Below are 21,648 nucleotides of genomic sequence, written 5' to 3'. Positions count from 1 at the left end.
TTCAGAAAAAAGCCAGACAATGAAAACTGCTGTATGTACAGGCTGGACTGGATCTCCCCAAAGTTCACATGCCGGAGTCCTAACTGCTCTACCCTCCCACCCAGTAGCCAGTGACCTTACTTGGAAGATGGGTCTTTGCAACTGATCGAGTTACGATGGGGTCACTGGGGTGGGCCCTAAACCAGTATGACTGTGGCCTTATAAAAGGGAGAAACTAGGGCAAACACACAGAAGGAGACGGCCAGGTGAAGATGATGACACAGACTGGTAGAGATATATCGACAAGCCAAAGAACACCAAAGATGGCCAGCAACCCGCCAGAAGCTAGCAGGGAGGCATGGAAAAGATTCTCCCTCACAGCCTCAGAAGGAACCAACCCTGCCCACACCTCAGTCTCAGACTTCCAGCCTCCAAAGCTGTGAGTCAATCAATTTCTGTTGTTTAAGCTGCCCCCTCCCTGGTACTATGTTACAGCAGCCCTTGCAAACTGATACATTATATCTCACCAGATGTCAAACTGCATTGCTGAGTGATGGAGTAGCCTAGGAAAATGGACCACTAAAGCATCGCTTCAATGCCACTGTACAAAGTGTTGCCAGTAGGACTCTGAAACATCGCTGATCGGCTCCAGGGTTCACATGGGTACAGGGCACAGAGAAAAAGAGCTTAGTTTCATCTAGTACTTTGTGTACCATGAAACAGTGACCAAAAACAAAACCAACTGTCCAGGCCCCTTGGTCAAGCATTTTTGGAGCCAAGCAGAGGGCAAAAATAAGTTTGGAAGCTAAGCATTGCGACTTGTACCCACATAAATCTCTCTCTAAACAGCCCCGGGTTGGCAGGGTGCCTATGGGCTGCTGGAAATGGCTTGGATTCTGCTGAACCAGTTTTCTAGAGAAAATTAAAACTTTATTCACTAAGGCTGCCATGTACCTTTCAGGAGCTTCAAAAGAGAAGGCAGCCGTGGGCACTAAAAGAGGAAGCCCATCGGGGCTTCCCTGGTGGCGCAGTGGTCGAGAGTCCGCCTGCCAATGCAGGGGACACGGGTTCGTGCCCCGGTCCGGGAAGATCCCACATGCCGCAGAGCGGCTGGGCCCATGAGCCATGGCTGCTGAGCCTGCGCGTCCGGAGCCTGTGCTCCGCAACGGGAGAGGCCGCAACAGTGAGAGGCCCGCGTACCGCCAAAAAAAAAAAAAAAAAAAAAGAGGAAGCCCATCTTAGAGAAACTGCCCTTGGAAAGGAAAGGAAGGGGCGAAGGGGGCGGGGAAAGACAGGTTAACTTTGTCATTAGGGATTCGGAAAGTTCACAGGTAGCCAACACCAAGAGTTTGCTTGGAATGAAGGTTTTCCTCTGTGCTGTGAATAATGGGTGAGAGCTTAAACCAGGAGAGCCCTGAGCAGGGTGAGTCCAGGCACCTCATCACGTGGTCAGCAAACAGGACCTCTGATCACCCCCAATGCAACCTACCTGCATGGGTGAGCTGTTCAACACACCTGAAACCCAGTTAATAAAGGGAAGGAGCACTCTTTGGTGCTTATTACGAAACTAGACATTCCATTTAACAGCTGTAATAAAATATGTCACCGTGGTGCTTACAAAAATATCTAAATCGGGCAAAGGCATGATAGATGGCCGACAGCAGTATCTAAGTTTTGTTTCCACTCACAGATTCAGTATATGCTATAACTACTGCACCACCCTGTCTTTTTTTAAATCATCTGGATTCTAGTATTAAATTGTCTATAAATTAAATAAAAGCATGCCCATGAATGACAGAACTTATATGTGAATAGAAGGCATTTTTGTTGGCGCCTGCCATGGGAAGCAGTGTCCTGCGTGAGACGGAATGAAGGTTGGAGGGTCAGAGGAGAGGCTGCAAGGATGGAGACAAAGGCAGGGGAAGAGAGACGAGCCTAAGTTTTAGGAGACAGGAACTTGGGAGCCCATGCCTGGTGGCCTCAACTTCCTCTGTGAGGTGTAAGTCCTGGGCATCTCCCAAGAGATGGGGTGCCCTGGCCCTTGTCTCACGGCCCCACCAGCCGGCCTCTACAGACCGCTCACCTTAGGCTCCTCATTTGCGGGCCTCCGGTTCAGGGACAGGCGACGCCGACAGGGTACGGGTGGTCCACCACCCCTCCTCGGGTTCCCTCCTGGCCCTGGCAACGGCCATCGCTGCCGCTGGCCGGGCCCTCCTGCGTGGCCACAGCGTGACCCGCTTGAGACCCACTCCCTCTTCTTGCCCCTTTAGACTAAGCTTGTGTAGCCGCAGGAATGCGAAAGCTAACTGGAAGGGACTGGGAAGGTCTATAACAGCCACCGTGGGAACCAGGAAAGCAGTGGGGCACTCTGGCACAGTCACCGGGATGCTCTGAGGACCAGGGAAGATCTGAGTTTTGTAAATTTACAGTGGCAACAACCTCTGTTGTGATACATTTTTCCAACCACTCTTAACTGCCTTGGGTAGCAGCAGAGGAGAAAGGAACGGCAGCCGCCCCAGAATCACAGCAAAGCAAGGGAGAATCTGGGTGCCCTGGGAGAAGAGGGTCGAGGGAGGGGAGGGTCCTGCGAAGTTGAAGGGCAGATGTGATGGGAGGGGACAATACGGAGAGGCAGCTCAGCTAGGATTCGGAAAACCCACTCAATGCCAACACTGAAAAAACAGCACCAACACAGGGGCATGGACCTCCATAAAAACGTTTCCAGATACTTATTACTGGACATCTATCCCATTCAAGTGTCCCCCGGAACCTAGGAAGATCAGTCATGCATGCCTTTTATTCCCCGTTTCTGCTGTTCCTCGTTCAGGGATACATACTTGGAATCAGGAACTGAGGAATGCTTTGGGTTATACATCAGACAGCCTTACATACAATGAGCTTTAACTGTGTTTTTAAAAAATATACCAAGAAGGAAATCTTCCTACAAAATGTTCAGGGAGAACAAAGACTGCAGTGTTTTATTTTTAAAAGGCGTGTGTTAAGCGAAAGCCGTCTCGAGGCTCAGGGTAATACCGACGTTCTTTCCCCTTCGTTTCCCCACTGTTTAAATACGCTTTTGCTATGAGCTGAACTGGGGCCCCCTCCAACTCACAGGCTGAAGCGCTAAACCCCTGTACTTCAGAACGTGACCTTCTTTGGAAATAGGATCTTTACAGAGGTCATCAAGTTTAAATGAGGTCAGTAGGGTGGGCCCTAATCCTGTATGGCCACTCTCTTTACATTGGGCTGGCCAAAGATTTCGTTCAGGTTCTTCCATAACATCTCAGGAAAAACCCGAACGAACGTTTTGGCCAACCCAATAAAAAGGGTATATTTGGAGACAGACACCCAGATAGGGAAAAGGCCACGTAAAGATGGATGCAGAGATGCAGGGCACCCCAGAGACTGCCAGCAAATCCCCAGAAGCTAGGAGAGCACCACGGAACAGATTCTCCCTCAGAAGGATCCAATCCTGCCAACACCTTGGTCTTGGACTTCGGGCCTTCAGAACTCAGAGAGAATGGATTTCTGTCGTTGAACCTGCCCAGTTTGTGGTACCGCGTCGCGGCGGCCCTAAGAAACCAACACAGATTGTAACTGTGAAAAAGGCACTGTCTTGACACCCTAATAACTCCACAAGGGCTCTTGGGTCTCGCTTTTCAATGCTTTAGACACTCAGCCTTATATCTAGATCGAAGGTAATGGGAGCATTTGAGTTCTGTTTGCGGAAACACGTTCTGACAAATGACCATGGAAGATGACGTGACAGCCAAACACACTTGATCAGTTCGCCTCATCAGTAAATGGCATCAGAATTAAAGGACAGGTAACACCCCCATTCCTAAGGATTCTGAACGTCGTCTAAAGGCACTGGGTGTCAACGCTTTCCCAGTCTGGCCCTCACTTACTTGCGGCAAGTTGCACAGAGTTGCTTCTGGATGACAAGGAAATTGAAACGCAGAGTAAATATAATCTTCCTAATGTAAGTGGAAAGCAAGCAATCAACCACCATTTGATACTTCCAGTTTGTACAATCTACGTAATCACTGTGAATCTCAGAGGTTCATTTATAGAATCACAGATTCTTCTTTGTGATTATAAACGAGGCAGTGCCTTTCACCAGCAAATTAGCAACGCGCCTTTCACGGCAACTAAAGGAAGGCATCATTTCCGGTACAACAGTTGTCACAGAAAGGCCAGTCGATGTCCCAGTCCTCCGTGGCAGCACAGAGCCACCCAGGTGTAAACGTAAGGTCTGTGCTCCCCACTCTTTGGGTGCTGCCCTCCCACACGCTGCAAGTCCTCTCAATTCCACCTCCTTCCCTTCTCCTGCGTCTGTCACCTCCCCAGCATCCCATCTGGGGCCCTTAACAGTCACCACCGTGTGTCACTGGTCTTTCCTCCTGCAGGCTCAGCCCTCTTAACCCATCCTACCCACTAAAGAGTATCTATCACTGGCATCTGTCTCACGGACCAGCACGACTGATGTGGTAGGTTGTTGGACTCTCTATGGGCTCCCTAAGGCCCTGAAGCCCATCTAATGGCATGGGGAGAGCGGGGCTTAAGTATAGAGAGGGGCTGGGCCAGGACCCTGGCTCTACGACCTAGATCAAGCCCTTTCTGCCCTCTACGCCTCACTGGGGTCATTCATGCCGACCTCATAGATTCACTGATCAGCCATAAGTGAAAGAACGTTAAGTACAGATGTAGCAAAAAGTCCGGCACACAGCAAGGGTTTTCTTAAAGGGTAGCCATTATTTTTGTTCATTTTCTTATCAGCAACACCTTGCCGTGCGTGTCCATAAATATTCGTGGGACTCATATCGTGTTTGCAAGATCACATTCCATAAAATAATACCAGCGCTCTGGAATTCTATTGTGGGTATCAAGTCTAGCTTCCTGTTTATATAAATGAGGAAGGAGAAACCTATAAGGCTCCTGGCTCACAGTTATCAAGTTTGACTTTTAGTATTGCTTTCACACGATCATTTTCTCTACAGATCCCAAACTGATTAAATCATTCCAATATATTTCTTAGGAGTTAAAGCTATGATTTCCAACTCCAATGTTCGAATTCAGGAAAGACAGCAAATAAGCGAATCATAAAAAATAAAATAGCAGATCATTTAAACATCAGTCTGATTTGTATGTTAATATGTTTCACATTCACATTCAAACACAGGGGTATCTAGCCAGCTAAATACTTCCTTCAAAGGAGCCAGCAGAGAAGACCCGTCCTAGAGGGTCCTGAAACCCTCCGTCCACCACCTTGAAATCCTACAGCCAACCTGGGCCAGAGGGATGAGAGGTTCTCCTAGGAAAATCCTGACTCTAGGAAAACAGAGGCTTTGGACTAAGTAAATGAAGGAGACCAAGAATTCAGCAAAGCTGACATGCACATAAAATGTTTAAGCTACACGAACACCCCCTCGATGTTAAAGCTAAGGGAACTGAAGCTCCGAGGAGCTACAGACACGTCGGAAAAAGGGAGTGACTGTGCTGGTGAGAAGCTGAGACTTCATCACACCTGTCCAGGTGGCACTCCCTTCTTACAGACCTTCGAAAGCCACCTGGGCTCCTCATCTCTATCTCAGCAAAGACTCACACGAGACTATATAGAAAGCTGGGGGGTGGGTAAAAAAAGAGAATTAGTCCACTTGACAAGTATGCTAGTTTTAAATTTTAAAGTGTTTTCATAGGCTTCTTTTCCATTTCACCTGTCCAAGAGCTCTACAATGCAAGCACAGTCTCAATTCTGCTAATGAACAAGAAGGAGAGCAAAGCTTAGTGTGAAAGGAAGAAAAAAAGACTAGCTTTTAAGGAGAAACTAATCGCATCCAGGACTCTGCGAGGTGTTTTCTCAGAAGGTATTTCACGTGAGCTTCACCTCAGCCCCGTGAAGTACGTGTTCCCTGGATTCGGAGACGAGGACGTGGGTTGAGAGTGGTCATCTTCTCACCCAGAGCCACCCAGCTAGTAAGCCTTGAAGCCCGGATGCGCGGCCCTAGACTTTCCCCTTTAACCACTCTGTTTTTATAATTCAGACAATTTATTATCTCCACTTAAAAGAGGGGAGGGGGTTTCCCTGGTGGCGCAGTGGTTGAGAGCCCGCCTGCCGATGCAGGGGACACGGGTTCGTACCCCGGTCCGGGAGGATCCCACATGCTGCGGAGGGGCTGGGCCCGTGAGCCATGGCCACTGAGCCTGCGCGTCCGGAGCCTGTGCTCCGCAACGGGAGAGGCCACAACAGTGAGAGGCCCGCGCACCGCAAAATAAATAAATAAATAAATAAATAAAGAGGGGAGGAAAAAAGCAGCTTCTCAAACTCCCTACGTTTCCCCAGAATACTGGCCCACTTTAATGTCTGATACAGACATTCTCAATTACAGTTTATTCCTTTTATTTATTAGTTTCTACTGAGAGACTTTTCAGGGAGAAAATAGCAAACAGCTGTTACAGAATTCCTGCCATCACGTCAGAGCCTCAGAAATGACTTTGATCAAGGGTCTACGGTGGAGTTGAAAGGGGCACACAAACATTTCGGGCCAACATTTAAGTTCTACTCTCTGCTTCTAAGGAACTAGAAAGGAAGGCTAACAGTATTCCACTGAAATGAATTATGAAAAAAAATTTTTTTATCTATTAAAATAGCCCTTAAATTTAACATCATGAGACCAGACCCAGACGGACCATTTATCATTCAAGTTAAATAAAACACAGAAAGGACCATGCAACGCGGAGTGGACATGAATACTCTTTCAGAAACTCTGCTAATAATAGGAGCCAAAAACAACACTGATAAGGGGAAAGAAATATGGACTCATTTTTAAAAAGCTGAGTGAACTTGTGAAATTCCTTCCCCTCATTCTGGTTCAAACTGCAGCTGCTTAAGGGGCAGTTAACGGAGCTCTGGGCACACACATCTCCCTTCTGGTTTAAATAGTCAATTAAATTTTATTTAGGTCTCGGTATCACCACCATCACCTCTTAGTGCATTTTACGCAAAAGAAAAACAAATAAAAGGACCCCTGAATGCACACCTGCCTTCTAAGATCATATAATCCAATCAACTGCAAGGAATAACCCCACTGCCAGGGACTTGCGATTCCAGGGGAACCGAGAAGCAGAGCACGTATTACAAAGGAAGATATATTTCCCCCCAAGATCTTGGTTAAATGTACATTCCACCTCTTTGGGGAGAAAAAAAAAACCAAGACATTTAGTGGCTTATCCAAAAAGGCATCGTCTCTAAGATGGCTGAAATAGAAATTAAAAAGGGAACAAAATCATTCAACATAAGACAAAGTCAGAAAAGGACCATGCGTTTCTGTAGACACAGTGGCTGTGAGTGACACAAGGCCAGCTCCAAGCCATCAGCCTCAGCTTTTCCCGATGTAAACTGGGGGGGTCCCCAAAAGGACACGCAGAGCTTTTTAAAAAGACAAACTTCTGCTACGTCCTTTTTTCTGAGCGCAAGCCTATGAAGACAGTTTCAAATTCTCTAACCATTTACGACCTTTTGCAGAACCACAAAGCACTTGGAGGAACAAGCCCTCGACTGACGTCAAGCCCAGGCTTCAGTGAAAATTAAAGAAATTAAACGACTGCTTCATTTCAAAATGTAAGAAAATGAAATAATGTTTACAATGTTTATAATAAACAAACATTTATAAATAAATGTTTAATCATTTATGGGCTGACCGTGTGAGACTCCAAATTAGGTCTGAGATAACACAGGCAGTTTTGCCCTCCTTAAATAAAAAAACCCTTTGCAGTCTTTTATTATGACGTGCAACCTAATCATTTTTCTTAAAAGTTTTAGATGTTTGTTTTCAACAAATTTGTTTGCTTCCTGCTAATAATGAGTTGTCCAGAAAATATCTGATTTCTTTCCATCTTCTACCTACAATTTTCAAGTGGCGTAAAGTTTGGCCCAATTTAGTTTAGTGAGATGTAGGTAAGTTACCCCACCTCCCACCAACACACACACACAAAATCCTAACGTTGCCTGATGCTCCGTAAGCAACATATTGTATACCATCCGCTTATTCACCCCGACCACACTGCTTTGAGCACTTACTAGTTACACAGTAACTACTATCTCTGAGGAGCCTTTTAGAATTTTGTGGTTTTTTTAAGATTAAAAATCCCTTTTCTGAAAGAGTTTACCATCTGCCTGGGGGATTAACAAATACAGTCATGAAAAGGTAATTCATCAACAAAGATGTCAACACAAGGTGCTGACTTCCAAAAAAAGAAAGGGAGAAAAAAAAGCCTGTAGTATCATCTGGACCAAACACCTCATTTTGCAAATAAGGAAACCAAGTCACAGCAGGGTTTATAAGGGAACTAATTAGGGAGAGAAGCAAGATTAAAGCCTGTGACTCAAAGTCTAATTAGAGGTACACATAGCAAGTACTATAAGAAGAGAGAGATGGCCCCCAGCAAGAGTTCCGGGGGGGGGCTTGGACGGTTGAGGTGATCTTGATAAATTTGTTAGTGGATGTTGGCCGGTGTTTAGAAATGGAAAAAGAACCAGAGCAGCCCCAAGATGAGGCTGTGGTGCCTCCCGTCTGGGAGGCTTGGAGGCAAGTTTGAAAAGATGCAATTGGGCAAGACAGTGGAAGCCCACAGATCTTACAAGATGCGGCAGCTCGGGGTCGGGGAAGGCGGTTCCAATCCCAGTCCTATCCCAACTGTGCAAATGTGATGAAGTGACTCGAAGCACTCCCCAAGTGTTCCCTCATCTTACAGAGATGACGGCGCCAGCCACCTTTCACCACTTGCGAGAGGCAAATGATTGAACAGAGGTGTGGGCCGTCGGTCACAGGTTATGGCATCGGCTGGGTCCAGGCACTGCTGAGGTATAGAATCTGATGACAAACAAGAACAAAAGAGGCCGTGCCTCCACAGAGGTCCCACTCTACCTGCGGGAGGCCAAAAATAAGCACGTGAACAGGTAAGAGAATTTTCTGGCTTGAGATGCTAACGCACAGGATGAACCAACCGAGGACAGCAGTGGGGAATCACAACGAATAACAGCTCAGCCATCTGCAGCGGGCCCTCCAGGAAGGCCCCAGCTCTCTCCCAGCCTCCCCAGACGAAGAAATCCATACTTTATCCTCAGGCAGCTGGGAGCTGCAAAGGCTTCTGAGTAAAGCAACCGACAAGACACAAACACAGGGCGCGATGATTGTTACTCCCCGGGATGGCTGTGGCTGACACGGAGCACTCCGCACCTGCACCAGGCCACGCCCGCTCACTACGCAACAAAGGCCAGGCGTCTTCGCATCACCTGTGAGCATCTCTCCCAAGCGTTTTCACCAGGGCCGCTCAAAAGCAACAGAACGTGGCTCCGTTTGATTTCCTCTGCTCTTCTCCACTCTTGCTAGGGTGGCCTTGCTAATGAAAACACATAAACTGAATAAACACTTGGGGAAGGCGCCATCTGTTCACCCTACAAACGTCAGCAGGAACAGCATTTGTTTACCAGCGGGGTCATGAGTGAGGACAGGACACATCAAACCTTCTCAGGAACCTTCCAGGGGGGTGGGAGTAGAGGGAGTCATTTAACCCTTTCAGACCCACACAAGTCACCTCGATTTATCATCTCTGGTTGGAAGGGAAGGCTGCATATATCACAAACCACAGGCTGGGGCTTATCCGCACAGCCTTTTCCACATAAAGATGATAAAACGCCCCGTAAGAATTTCCTATAAATATTACTTTTGAACTTTCAACGCTGTAGAGGAAATAGCTAAAAAGACCGTCCAAGTTCAAGAGCAAAGGTGACGGTAGAACTAGCCATGGCGTAGAGAAGTCTGATGCTCACTGCTCACGCTTTTCAAAGGATTCAACTCTTTAATAAGACCTCATTCAGGGCTGTAAGAAATGATGAAGACTGGTGTGGTTATCTGTGCCAGGAAGTGTTTAGGGAACATGCATTTTTAAATGATGACTTGGCCTTCGTCCATCCTCTAAAACAAAAGTCTTAGGAAAGGCCCAGGAAACTCAATCCCCCAAGGAAAGCTGTGGTTCATGGAAGAATGTCCCCCAAGGGAAACTGTAACGACTTCTGGCCAAGTGCCTGCTCGTGTGTGTGATGAATGTGAATTAACGAGGAGGACCCATCCTTGTGGGGTGCCCAACCTGAGGAGGGAGCACGTGTGGGCTAAGGGGACACTTCCAGGCTCAGACACTTGGCCTTGATGAATCCCCAGCAGAAAGTTCTGGAGCAAGGTTTAAAGCACTTATGGGGAGCTGGGTCTCTTGTGATCCTGTGTCCCTCCACTCCAATCCCAAGCACAGCGGCTGAGTCACCACAGCCAGCCTGATGCTTCCCAGCTGTGCAGAGACCTGGCTGATTCTGTTCTTAAAGACCACAAGGTAGTAATTTAGAATCAGCTTAGTCAATAAAAATGCTGATTGCTGCCTTTCTACAGGCAGTTATGGAAAACATCTGTTGCCCATGGGTTGCGAAGGAACATTCTGACTCAACGCCAGAAATAAAAATTAAACATGAATGGATGAGGCATGTGAAAAACTAACAATAGCATTAATTCTACTTGTAAGATTCAGTCTACTCCTAATATTCAGTCAGCAAACACTTAATGAGCACCTAGTACATGCCAGGCGCTGTGCAAGGTGCTGGGGATGAGACAATAAGGTAAGGTCCCAGCCCCGAGAAGCCAACAGTGAAGCGGCAAATGCCCACTGGTACCACTAATCATATTATGGTCCAAGCTCTTAGTATGTGCCAAGAGCTGTTCCTTTATTTGTATCAACTCTTTTATTCTCATAAAATGAGGTAGGGTTTTTGATTAGCCTCATTTTACAGAGGAGAAAACTGAGATACAGAGAGATTAAGTACCTTGCCCAAGGTGATTAATGTGTCAGTAGATGAAGCTGGGATTTGAATCTCAGGGGTCCAGCTCCACCCTGACAGATGTATGAGCAAAGAAGTCTGAAATGGGGGAAGAAAACAGCCACTGCCTCCAGAAGTTGGCATCTGGGTAAAACAGACAGGACCTCTAAGGATGCACAGGAGTTTATGTGGGAAGGGGGTGGTATGAGAAACCTTCCAGGCAGAGGAGTTACAAATGCAAAGCACAGACAACAGAAATTATCAAGTAAAATCTTTTTTAAAAGACGCAAACACACTTCTATTCCTATTTCTTAGGCAGGGAGTTCCTATATAGTTCCTAGCTAAGTAGTAGCTAGGACCAGAGTTTTGACATCCTTTGGTTCAGGGAAACAAGAACTGCAAGTGAATACAGTACAATGCTTCCTGTAGCTCATGCACACAACAGCAGCATTTGCTGGCCCTCGGTCCAAACCACACACGGGAACACCAATGTAAATTGATACAGCCACTATGGAGAACAGTATGGAGGTTCCTTAAAAAACTAAAAATAGAAATACCATATGACCCAGCAATCCCACTACTGGGCATATACCCTGAGAAAACCATAATTCAAAAACAGTCATGTACCAAAATGTTCATTGCAGCTCTATTTACAATAGCCAGGACATGGAAGCAACCTAAGTGTCCATCATCGGATGAATGGATCAAGAAGATGTGGCACATATATACAATGGAATATTACTCAGCCATAAAAAGAAATGAAATTGAGTTATTTGTAGTGAGGTGGACGGACCTAAAGTCTCATACAGAGTGAAGTAAGTCAGAAAGAGAAAAACAAATACTGTATGCTAACACACATATATGGAATCTAAGGAAAAAAAAGGTCATGAAGTACCTAGGGGTAAGATGGGAATAAAGACACAGACCTACTAGAGAATGGACTTGAGGACGTGGGGAGGGGGAAGGGTAAGCTGGGATGAAGTGAGAGAGTGGCATGGACATATATACACTACCAAACGTAAAATAAGATAGCTAGTGGGAAGCAGCCACGTAGCACAGGGAGATCAGCTCGGTGCTCTGTGACCACCTAGAAGGGTGGGATAGGGAGGGTGGGAGGGAGACGCAAGAGGGAGGAGATATGGGAACATATGTACATGTATAGCTGATTCACTTTGTTATAAAGCAGAAACTAACACACCGTTGTAAAGCAATTATACTCCAATAAAGATGATAAAAAAAGAAAAAAAAAAAAGAATGCGTTGCTAGAGACTTGGGCTCAGAAGTCCTTAGCAGTACCAAAGAGGAAACACTGAAATGAAATACCTCACCAAACCAGTCTGGCAATGAAGAGAAAGGAGGCAGGGTGCGGGAGGGATGTGGGGTGCGGCGCGGGGAGGAGAGGAGGCTGGGACATGTTGCAGAAGGCCGGACTCTACCAGGCTGGCAGGTGTGCCCCTCAATCTATTTTTACAATTTCAGCAGATTAGCAACGGCTTTGTGCCTCAGAATATGAAGAAGTTCAAGTCCTTAAAGAGACAGGAATTCCACAACAAGTAAATTAGAAAGATACGAAGGTGGTCTGCAACGTGCAATACATTGGCAGGTTTAAACGCAGCTTTTCTGAGGTTTAGCTTCCCTGAGACACTTAATGGTAATTCACACCCTCTGAACAACATTCTTTGAAATGAATATGACTTAGTGAATCATATTACATAAACCATTAAACGATGAGATGCAGACGTGAATGCCAACTGTTAAGTTTTAGTTGCTCTAGCCATCGGGAATAATTGATGGATCGTCTCCACTTTAAAAACGGGTTATGTTCCCAAAGTTCGCTTACAGTTTGGCTGTTTGGAATTCAAGAGTTACTTCCTTCCTCCCCCCACACACAAGCCATGTGAGATGTGGGTGTAGTACCCAAGGGAGAACACAGAAAACAGGCAGAGTGCGCTGTGAATTCTCTGGATGCTAATTCATTCTTGAGGAGACTGCAGTCAGAGTTCTACAGAGGTGGACACACACGTCCGCACTCTCCCTGCCACGGGAACAAACCCTGCATCTGCACATAACTAACTGGTGGTGGTTCCCGAACCGCTAGCAGTGGTCGGATTTCAGGAGGAGGCTGGAGAGAAGGATGAGAGAGGGCAAGGGGCCATGAGGCAGGGGCTCTGAGGAAGACACCAGAACCACGGGGGCATGCAGCTCTAGCTGATGGACAAGGCCAAGGCTGCCGTTCCTCCTTCTCTGCCCGGCTCCTGGACACCCCACTCTGGTCCGCCCCTGGGATGGGGCCTCTTCCCTTCTAGGGCTGCCACACTGGGGGCTGGGATCAGGGTTCTTCTGCACCCCGACTCCCCACCCACAAACATGCTCGGCAACTTCTCTGATGTCGGAACACCCATTCAGGTCTTTGATGGTTTTCTCGGAACTTTCCTGCCAGTAACCTAGGGAAACGGAGTGCTCACACACATGCATCGACGTTGAGAGGAACTGCTTGTAACGAGCAAATTAAACGGAGACGCAGACCACAGTTCCCTCCAATTCAAATATCTAAGTAATACATACATAGGCATGTACACACAGATATCTACTGGAATATGGAAAATCAGAGTAAAATTCAAATGACACACCCACTGATATCACTGGGCGCGGTCCGCGCATAAATCCAAAAACTGACAGCTCGGAACCAGACGCTCCAGAGGAGGACGGCGAGGGTGGGCAGGGAGCCGCTGAACACACAGACCTGCCACCTCGCGTCACCGAAACGCAGGAATGACACGAGCCTCCCCGTGCCGAAGGCTGCCCCCGACTTACCGGAACTTCAAAGGCCTCCTGGGTGTCATCCAGCATCTGGATTCTGACGGACATGAGTTTTCCTGAAGGCGTCGGGGGAGGCTTCTGTCCATGTTCCAAGGTACTGATCCCCGAATTCTCCGCTGCCCCCAGTCTCGATCCTGGAGTTGGCCTCTGCTCTATTTCTCCCATGATGAGAGCAGATTATATGATGCCTGCAGGAAGCAGAGAGAAGAAAAATACATCAGGAGACTCACTGAGACCACCTTAGTAACATTGGTCGCCTTCTGCCGGTCACTGTGGCCACGTCCCCGAAGCACAAGATGGCCAGTTCCCACCCCCCGCGCAGGAATCACACGAGCTGGTAAGTGTTCGGCTCATTCACACACAGCGTCACCTTTAGCCACTCAAGGCATGCAAATATTTGTGCATATTTTATCCTTCTGCATACTTTTTTTTTTTTTTTTTGCAGTACGCGGGCCTCTCACTGTCGTGGCCCCTCCCGCTGCGGAGCACAGGCTCCGGACGTGCAGGCTCAGTGGCCATGGCTCACGGGCCCAGCCGTTCCGCGGCATGTGGGATCTTCCCGAACCGGGGCACGGACCCGTGTCCCCTGCATCGGCAGGCTGACCCTCAACCACTGTGCCACCAGGGAAGCCCCATCCTTCTGCATACGTTTACATAGTTTATCCTTTTCTAGTTTTACAGTCAGCTCTTAATACGCTAGATTCAGTTGTGTTCTACGTATTCTTAGTTAGGGTCTACCATGAGCTAGGCACCATTTTTCACACACTTGCGGTCTGCTGGGAAGATAATGAGCAGTGCCTAACGCATATCATTAACATCCATTAGTTTACCTTTTATGGATCATGGAACATACCAAGTAATGTGGGCGTTATCGAGATAAATAGATAAAACGGATCTTGTAGCTCCCGAGTTTATAATCTGGTTGAGGAAACGAAACACACGCTCACACAAACCCAGGTGACGTCAGGTAGGGTCTTTTCTCTCGAGTTCTTCTTTTCCTCCTAATTAATTTTTTTGCTGCCACCCTCCCGCAGTCGTTCCCCCTCTCCCAGGAAACCATTCTACATATTACAGTATTGACAAAGTTATCTTCTCCATCATGCAGAAGGTAGGAACTGAACTCCACTGAGTCTCAAATGTTGGGTAATGCTTGGAAGGAGACAGGAACACACAAGGAGAAGGAATTCCAGGGAAGTAGAACAGCATCAAGAAAGCTATGGGACAGAAATCAGGTGGCATTTAGGAAGACAACTGAGAATCAATGCTGCAGAGTTCAAGATGCATTTGGAAACTAGGTTGGAATCAGACCACAAAGGACATCAAAGGCCTAGCTGAGAGAGATGGTCTTCACCCTGTAGGGAGTCACTGAATAAGAATAATGACACAACGAAAGTAGAACTTGAGAAAAATGAATGTGAAGATGATCTATACTAATGTGCCAGAAAAAGAGACGGGCTGGCAGGGGCTGGGGGAGTCCAGTTACAGAGCTAAGGCAACAATTTGAGTTCGAGGGGATCAGCTTGAACAGTGGCGACGGAAATAAAAAGATGATGCTATAAAACCCACTTTTATGGAAAAATTAACCCGGTGTTGTAAATGGTTAGCTACTGAGAAGAAGGAGATTAAAGTATAACAGTGACCAGAAAGTTTTAAATCAGGGCAGAAGTGAAGAAGTGGGAGGGGAAGGTGTGTGTGTGACTGGGGACACACTGAAGGCTTTAAAAGGATATCCAGCAGGCTGTGGGGGAGGTGGAGCTGGATTTGGGCTTTGGGTTCAGAGTCCATCTCGCTGTAGAAGTGAAAGCCAGGGTGAGGGTGAATGTGAAAGGGGTGGGGGGGAGACAGGGCAATGAAAAAGCAAAAAGAACAAACATGCCCAGCCATGGGGGTTGTTATGGACTGAACTGTGTCCCCCCCAAATTCTTACCTTGGAGCACTAACCCCATGTAACTCAGAATGTGACGGCATTTGGAGACAGGGTCTTAAAAGAGGTGACCAATTTAAAACAGTGATTAAGATGGGCCCTAATCCAATCTGACTGGTGTCCTTATAAGAGGAGCAAATTTGCACACACACAGAGACACCAGGCATGCACAGAGGAAAAGCCATGTGAGGACACAGGGAGAAGGTGGCCATCTGCAAGCCGAGGAGAGATGCCTCAGGAGAAACCAACCCTGCCAACACCTTGATCTAAACTTCCGACCTCCAGAACTGTGAGAAAATAAACCTCTGTTAAGACACCCAGCCTGTGGGACTTTGTTATGGCAGTAAATTCACACAAGGGCCGAGGGAGAAGAGGCAGAGAAAGAATGACCCTTTGTCTCAGTGACAAAGAAAGTCACAGAAGGGGCACTCAAGGGTCACCTGTGGTGTGAGGTATAGACCTCAGGGCTGCATCTTAGGAGCCACCCTTCAGCTCTTTGCTTCAGGAAAAAACATCCAGTTTGTCAGCCTCATTGTGTAGGTTCTTCTTGACCAAGGCTCTTCCTTCTCCTGAAGGGTCAGTCAGGTTCCTTCCCAGAAGTTTCCCACCGAATTCCATATGGGAACCTCCCCTTCCTCTCAGTGAAACCTCGAACATTCTCCCTGTGACACAGAGGGCTGGCCCTGAGGTCAGTAGAGTAGAAACTATGGAGTCACCTCGATAAGATGGGTCATTGGATCAAACCACCCTGGCCTGAAAAGACACACCCTTCGACTGAAAAGGGAGAGGGCCTGACCACCACCCAGGAAACACCATTTACTACTTATTTCTCCCACACTCATTTTCCCCACCAACTTTCCACCAACGTCTGTAAGAGATTATTTTTCGTCCCTATGCAATCCTTTGCGATTGGACTTCTGTGTCACCATGCTAGTTAAGGACCAGCCTTTTGAGAACTACTACTCCTTTCTTGAATGTCCATCTATGATTTCACAGGTCTGCTATACAAGTAAGTACCTTTCTGATTTCTCCCCCAAATAAGTTTTTTTTTTAAGAACCTAATTCCAATCTGTTCGATTATGTGATTATCTTTTGCTTAATCGTCTCTTGGTCTTAAGACACAACTAGACTTCGCTCATCTACAATGCTTTACACCGAAGTGAAAAACAGATCACCTACATTTGTTCAATGAATCATATGTGGCTGGTATAGATCTAATTAACTATGGCATCACTGTGTTTAAAATAATCTTCACAAACCAGGCAGAATTATTCCCCTATATGTTTTCTATTCATGGTCTCATGGTTAAAAATAAACACAAGCGCTAAAGAAAGCTTTGACATCAGTCCAGTTTGCCTTCCCCATTGCCAGCCTCCTCTTTGCACTCATTCCTACTTTGGTGTTGATCCCTCCCTGCCTCTGTAAACATCCTCCACTGCTCGCCTCCAACCCCACCTTCTGTTCCCCGCACTCCACCAGCATGGACAGGCCCTGTCCTCAATCACTGATGCTGGGCCTGACCACTTGGCCTCTTCTCGCTCTGAGTTGAGAGGGGTAGGTCCGGGCTGTGGCTCTGATGCCCATCCAGGGAGCCGACGGCAGGGAGGTCAGGGTTTATTCTCTCACGTCACCCCACCTTAAAGGTGCTCTAAACTCATTTTCTCTTTGTCCTACCTAAGCAAAGAGCAAGGCTCTCATCCTCGAAATGGAACCCTTTCTCTCCACGCTGGCCCAAGATCCCCAGAAGAACACTGTGATTTTTAACAGCTGGGCACTTAAAAATTAAATTGAGCCGGTGATTAACAGACATCTGGTACCTTAACTTCCTTTATCTCTTTTTAGTCTTCAAATGATCTCACGCCTATATTTGTTCTACTTCTGGATATTAACATTTCAACAAAGCATGTCACACTTTTTGTTTTTATACTTGCAGGCAGATTGTTACTGTTCACGGAAAGTGCTGTTTAACTCCAACATAAATCCAGCCAAGAGTTTTGAGCGGAGCAGCCTAAGAATGTCAAGGGAATATCTGAGGAACGCTGTCAAGTCATGAATGGGTAACCATAACCGATGCTGGATAGCAAAATTGGTGAATCCAGTAATAAAACACAGCCTTCTACATCACATACCTAACAAACCTAAAAGCCTCCTGTGTATAAATAGCAATCCATGCTCTATTCCAACTTTACCTCCATCACTTCCTCCAACTTCTGAATTCCTTAAGAAAGAGTCAAGGTAAAAAAGATTAATATTTCTTTCCTTGTACCATGTTACTACTAACATGATCATTCCAGACCTAAAAGTAAAGAGCTGTTTGTGAAACTACCTTCTTCTTTAGCTCTATGTGAAAAGTTGGTTAAAAAGGAAATAATGACTACAACAAAAAAGCAGTGCAAACTTTAACTGGCAAAGAAAAGATAAAAAACTAGAATTGTCTTGTTATAGTCTCTTGGCTTAAAGACTTCCTCTTGGAATTCACGCAAAAGCAATAAGGAAAACACACACAAAAATGCTAACTCCATCTCAGAGGAACCTGGAACACATCTGTAGCTTTGAACCACGAAACATGAGGAAGAGTTGGCAAACTGCAGCGAAGGTCAGACAGAGAAGGAAAATTCTTGGAGAGCCCATGCCTGCCAGAGCCATGCTCCCCAAATAAGCAGGATATCCAGCAATAACTTTCTGAAAAGAAGGGCAACAGACACGCAGGTAGCACTAAGAGCTTCCCTGGATGCAGTGTGGTGGGAGAAATCAGGAAGCAGGAAAGGTCAAATTGAATGAGAAACCACACAGGTAAGACATATTAGCAGGAAGCAGTCTGGTGCCGAGGCAAAGTGAAAAAGAGAGACCCCACTAGGAACACAACCAGTCTCAGCAAGCTAGAGAAAAATAAGGGTTGAAAGGATTACACACACACACACACACAACCTCAGGTCACAAGAATCCCCACTGGCATGGGACATGGCCCTGTCTCCTGCTCACGTGAAGCTCCTGTAAATAGCTAGTTCATAAAGAATTCATCTAATAACAAAAAAGGACCTTTACAAAGATGCTGCAAAAAGAGGAAAATGAAAATGAATGACAGATGAAAAACACCCACCAAAGCAATGTTATATGCAACAGATGAAAATTTTGCCCACACTGTCATAAATTAACAAAACAAAGAAATAACTGATTCTATCTACAAAAACAGAAGAGGATTTACAAGAGTTCAGGGAAGCATGAGAAGGAAATAAAGCATGAGGGCAGACCTCAGGGTGAAAAAAAAAGAATGAATAAAAACATCACTACTGGGACTTCCCTGGAGGTCCAGTGGTTAAGACTCCACACTTCCACTGCAGGGGGCATGGGTTCAATCTCTGGTTGCGGAACTAAGATCCCACATGCCATGTGGCACAGCCAAAAACAAAGTCACTACTATAGAATGAATGTTTGTGTCACCCCCAAATTCATACACTGAAACTTAATCCCGAATGTGATGGTATTTGGAGGCAGGGCCTTCCAGAGGTGATTGGATGGTGAGGGTGGAGCCCTCCTGAATGGGATTAGTGTCCTTATGAAAAGCATCCAGATAACTCTCTTGTCCCTTCCACCACGTGAGGAAAAGTAATACCACAAGATTGCCATCTATGAACCAGGAAGTGGGTCTAGACACCAAGTCCACTGGCCCTTGATCTTGGATTCTCCAGCCTCCAGGACTGTGAGAAATAAATTTGTTGTTTTCCTGTTTATGGTACTTTGTCTTCGTCCGTCTGGGCTGCTTTAACAATCATCAAATGGAAGCAGCTAAAAGGAAATACACACTGGTGAAAATATGAGAGTCTGGAGGGGAAAGATGGAGAAAAGCAAGCAAAAGATTTAGAACAGAAAAATGATAAATATGGAAAACAAAGAAATCCAACACACCCATAATAGGCGTCCCTAAACGAAAAAAAAAAAAAAAACCTCAATGGAACAAGAAAAACATTTTAAGGTATAATTCAGGAAGACATTTCAGGAATAAAAGATTCTCCATAATAAATGAACATATCATATCCCAGAAATAACTAAAATGATGAACACCTGGAAGTTTCCTGTGTCATCACTCATCTTCAAAAATTAAGAAGGAATTATTTGGGCATCAACGCAAGCAGTTCAAAAAAAACAAAGGAGGGGATAAAAGTTCAGACTCCACAGCAACATTTGTAACCGAGCAGGACCCTATGGGGCCTGCCTGGGACAGACTACTCCCCCATATCCTCTTCTGTAGCTCTTCTGTGAAGTACCCAGATAATAGTATCTCAGGCATCTTTGCTGAGTTTTTCAGTTGCTAAAAACCACCAACAAATGGAAGGAATTAACTACTTGGTGAGTGGCCCCCAGACCTAGTGGTGCCTAAGGACTGATAAAGTTAACCACCCTGTTACCTCACCATTAACCAATCAGAGAATTGTGCACAAGATGATCACATACCCTGCTACCCTCCTCCCTCATCTGGCCTTTAAAAGTGCTTTGCTGAAACCCTTTGGGAAGTTTGGGGGTTTGGGGGCATGAGCCACCCATTCTCCTTGCTCGGCCCTGCAATAAACCTTTCTCTGCTACAAACTCTGACGTTTCAGTTTATTTGGCCTTACTGTGTGTTGGGCACACAAACTTGCATTCGATAACACACGTTCAATGTTTAACTGACCAAACTATCTTCCAAGAAATAAAAGAATCAGAATCTAGCTGAATTTTCATTGAAACATTTAAAATAGTCAAGAACTCAAGCCCTTCTGGGAGAAGCTACTAAAGGATAAACAGCAAAACAAGAGGCTAAGTGGTAAAACAAGGAAAAACAATTATTGGTAAACTTTAAATCCATTTATACTGTAAGAGGAAGGCTAAAATCACTGTCATAGCTGCAGAATATTATAATTCCTGACAATGTAGAAATAATTAAAAAATTGGCAGGGGAAGGAGTTGAGATGGTGAGAGGCCTTAAGTTAACTGTTCCCATATGTTTTAAAACTGATAATAAAAAGAGAATTTAAATCTCCAGAGATATACAAGTGGTTAATAAGCACATGAAAATATGTTCACCACTGTCCCTCACTAGGAAATGCAAATTACATCCACAATGAGATAATATTCCACACCCACTATAATGGACAGTAACAAGTGTTACCGAGAATGGGAAAAAAATGGAATTTCTCATACATTGCTGATGGCTGGTGGGAATACAAAAAGGTGCAGACTTTGGATAATATTGGGGAAGTTTCTTAAAAGTTAATCATAAATTTAGCATACAACCCAGCAACTGGGTTCCCCTGGTGACTGAGCTATTACACTCCTAGGTATCTCCCCAAGAGAGAGGAGAATGTATGTCTTCACAAAGACTGTGTGTATGGAGATGTTTAGAGCTAAAAATAGTCAACAAGTGGAAATAATCCGAATGTTCATCACCCAGTGGGTAAACAAAATGTGGTATATCCATAGGAGGGAATATTATTACTCGTCATTAAAAGGAAATGAAATGCAGATACACGGTGCAACGTGGATGAGCCCCCAAAACATTTTGCCAAGTGAAAGAAGCCTGAGGCAAACGACTCCATGGCATAGGAGCCTACTTATATGAAAATATCGAGACAAAGCAAATCTAGAGAGACAGAAAGTTGTTGCTTTGGGTCGGGGTAGCAGCTGTGACTGACGGCAAAGGGCCTGAGGGATAGAGATCTTTTTGGAGGTGATAGAAACGTTCCAAAACTAGATTGTGGTGATGGTCACACAAGTCTGTAAATTTACTAAAATCCTTTGAACGGAAAACAGGCCAAAGGTATGATATGTAAATTATACATTAAATATACGATATGTAAGTGGACACACACATGAATATTCTTGGAAGGGCAGAGGGAGGAGAGCTGGCTCGAGACATGGCTGCAGACAGCGATGAGGAGGCTGAGAGGTGCTTTCCACTGCTCACTTTTGGGAACCTTTAATATTTTGTACCATTCAGACAAAAATTAAGACAATTTTAAAATTTTCATTTTTCTAAAAGGACAGATGCCTGCTATCCACCCCGTCCCCTTTAAAGCATGAAATC

General features: G+C 45.7%; 1 protein-coding gene across 1 annotated transcript in view; it reads right to left on the bottom strand.

Annotated features, from left to right (window-relative positions):
* The window catches only part of FARP1 (FERM, ARH/RhoGEF and pleckstrin domain protein 1), a 290,467-nt gene that overhangs the window by 219,501 nt on the left and 49,318 nt on the right, over window positions 1-21,648 (bottom strand). Inside the window, exon 2 of the mRNA XM_030856865.3 lies at window positions 13,658-13,851. Coding sequence (XP_030712725.2) covers window positions 13,658-13,828 — 171 coding nt within the window. The 5' untranslated portion in view covers window positions 13,829-13,851. The remainder of the gene's footprint in view (window positions 1-13,657; window positions 13,852-21,648) is intronic.

Source organism: Globicephala melas, chromosome 18, assembly GCF_963455315.2.
Source record: "Globicephala melas chromosome 18, mGloMel1.2, whole genome shotgun sequence".
NCBI lineage: Eukaryota > Metazoa > Chordata > Mammalia > Artiodactyla > Delphinidae > Globicephala > Globicephala melas.
Note: the sequence above shows the minus strand (reverse complement) of the source record. Positions and strands in the feature narration are given on the sequence as shown.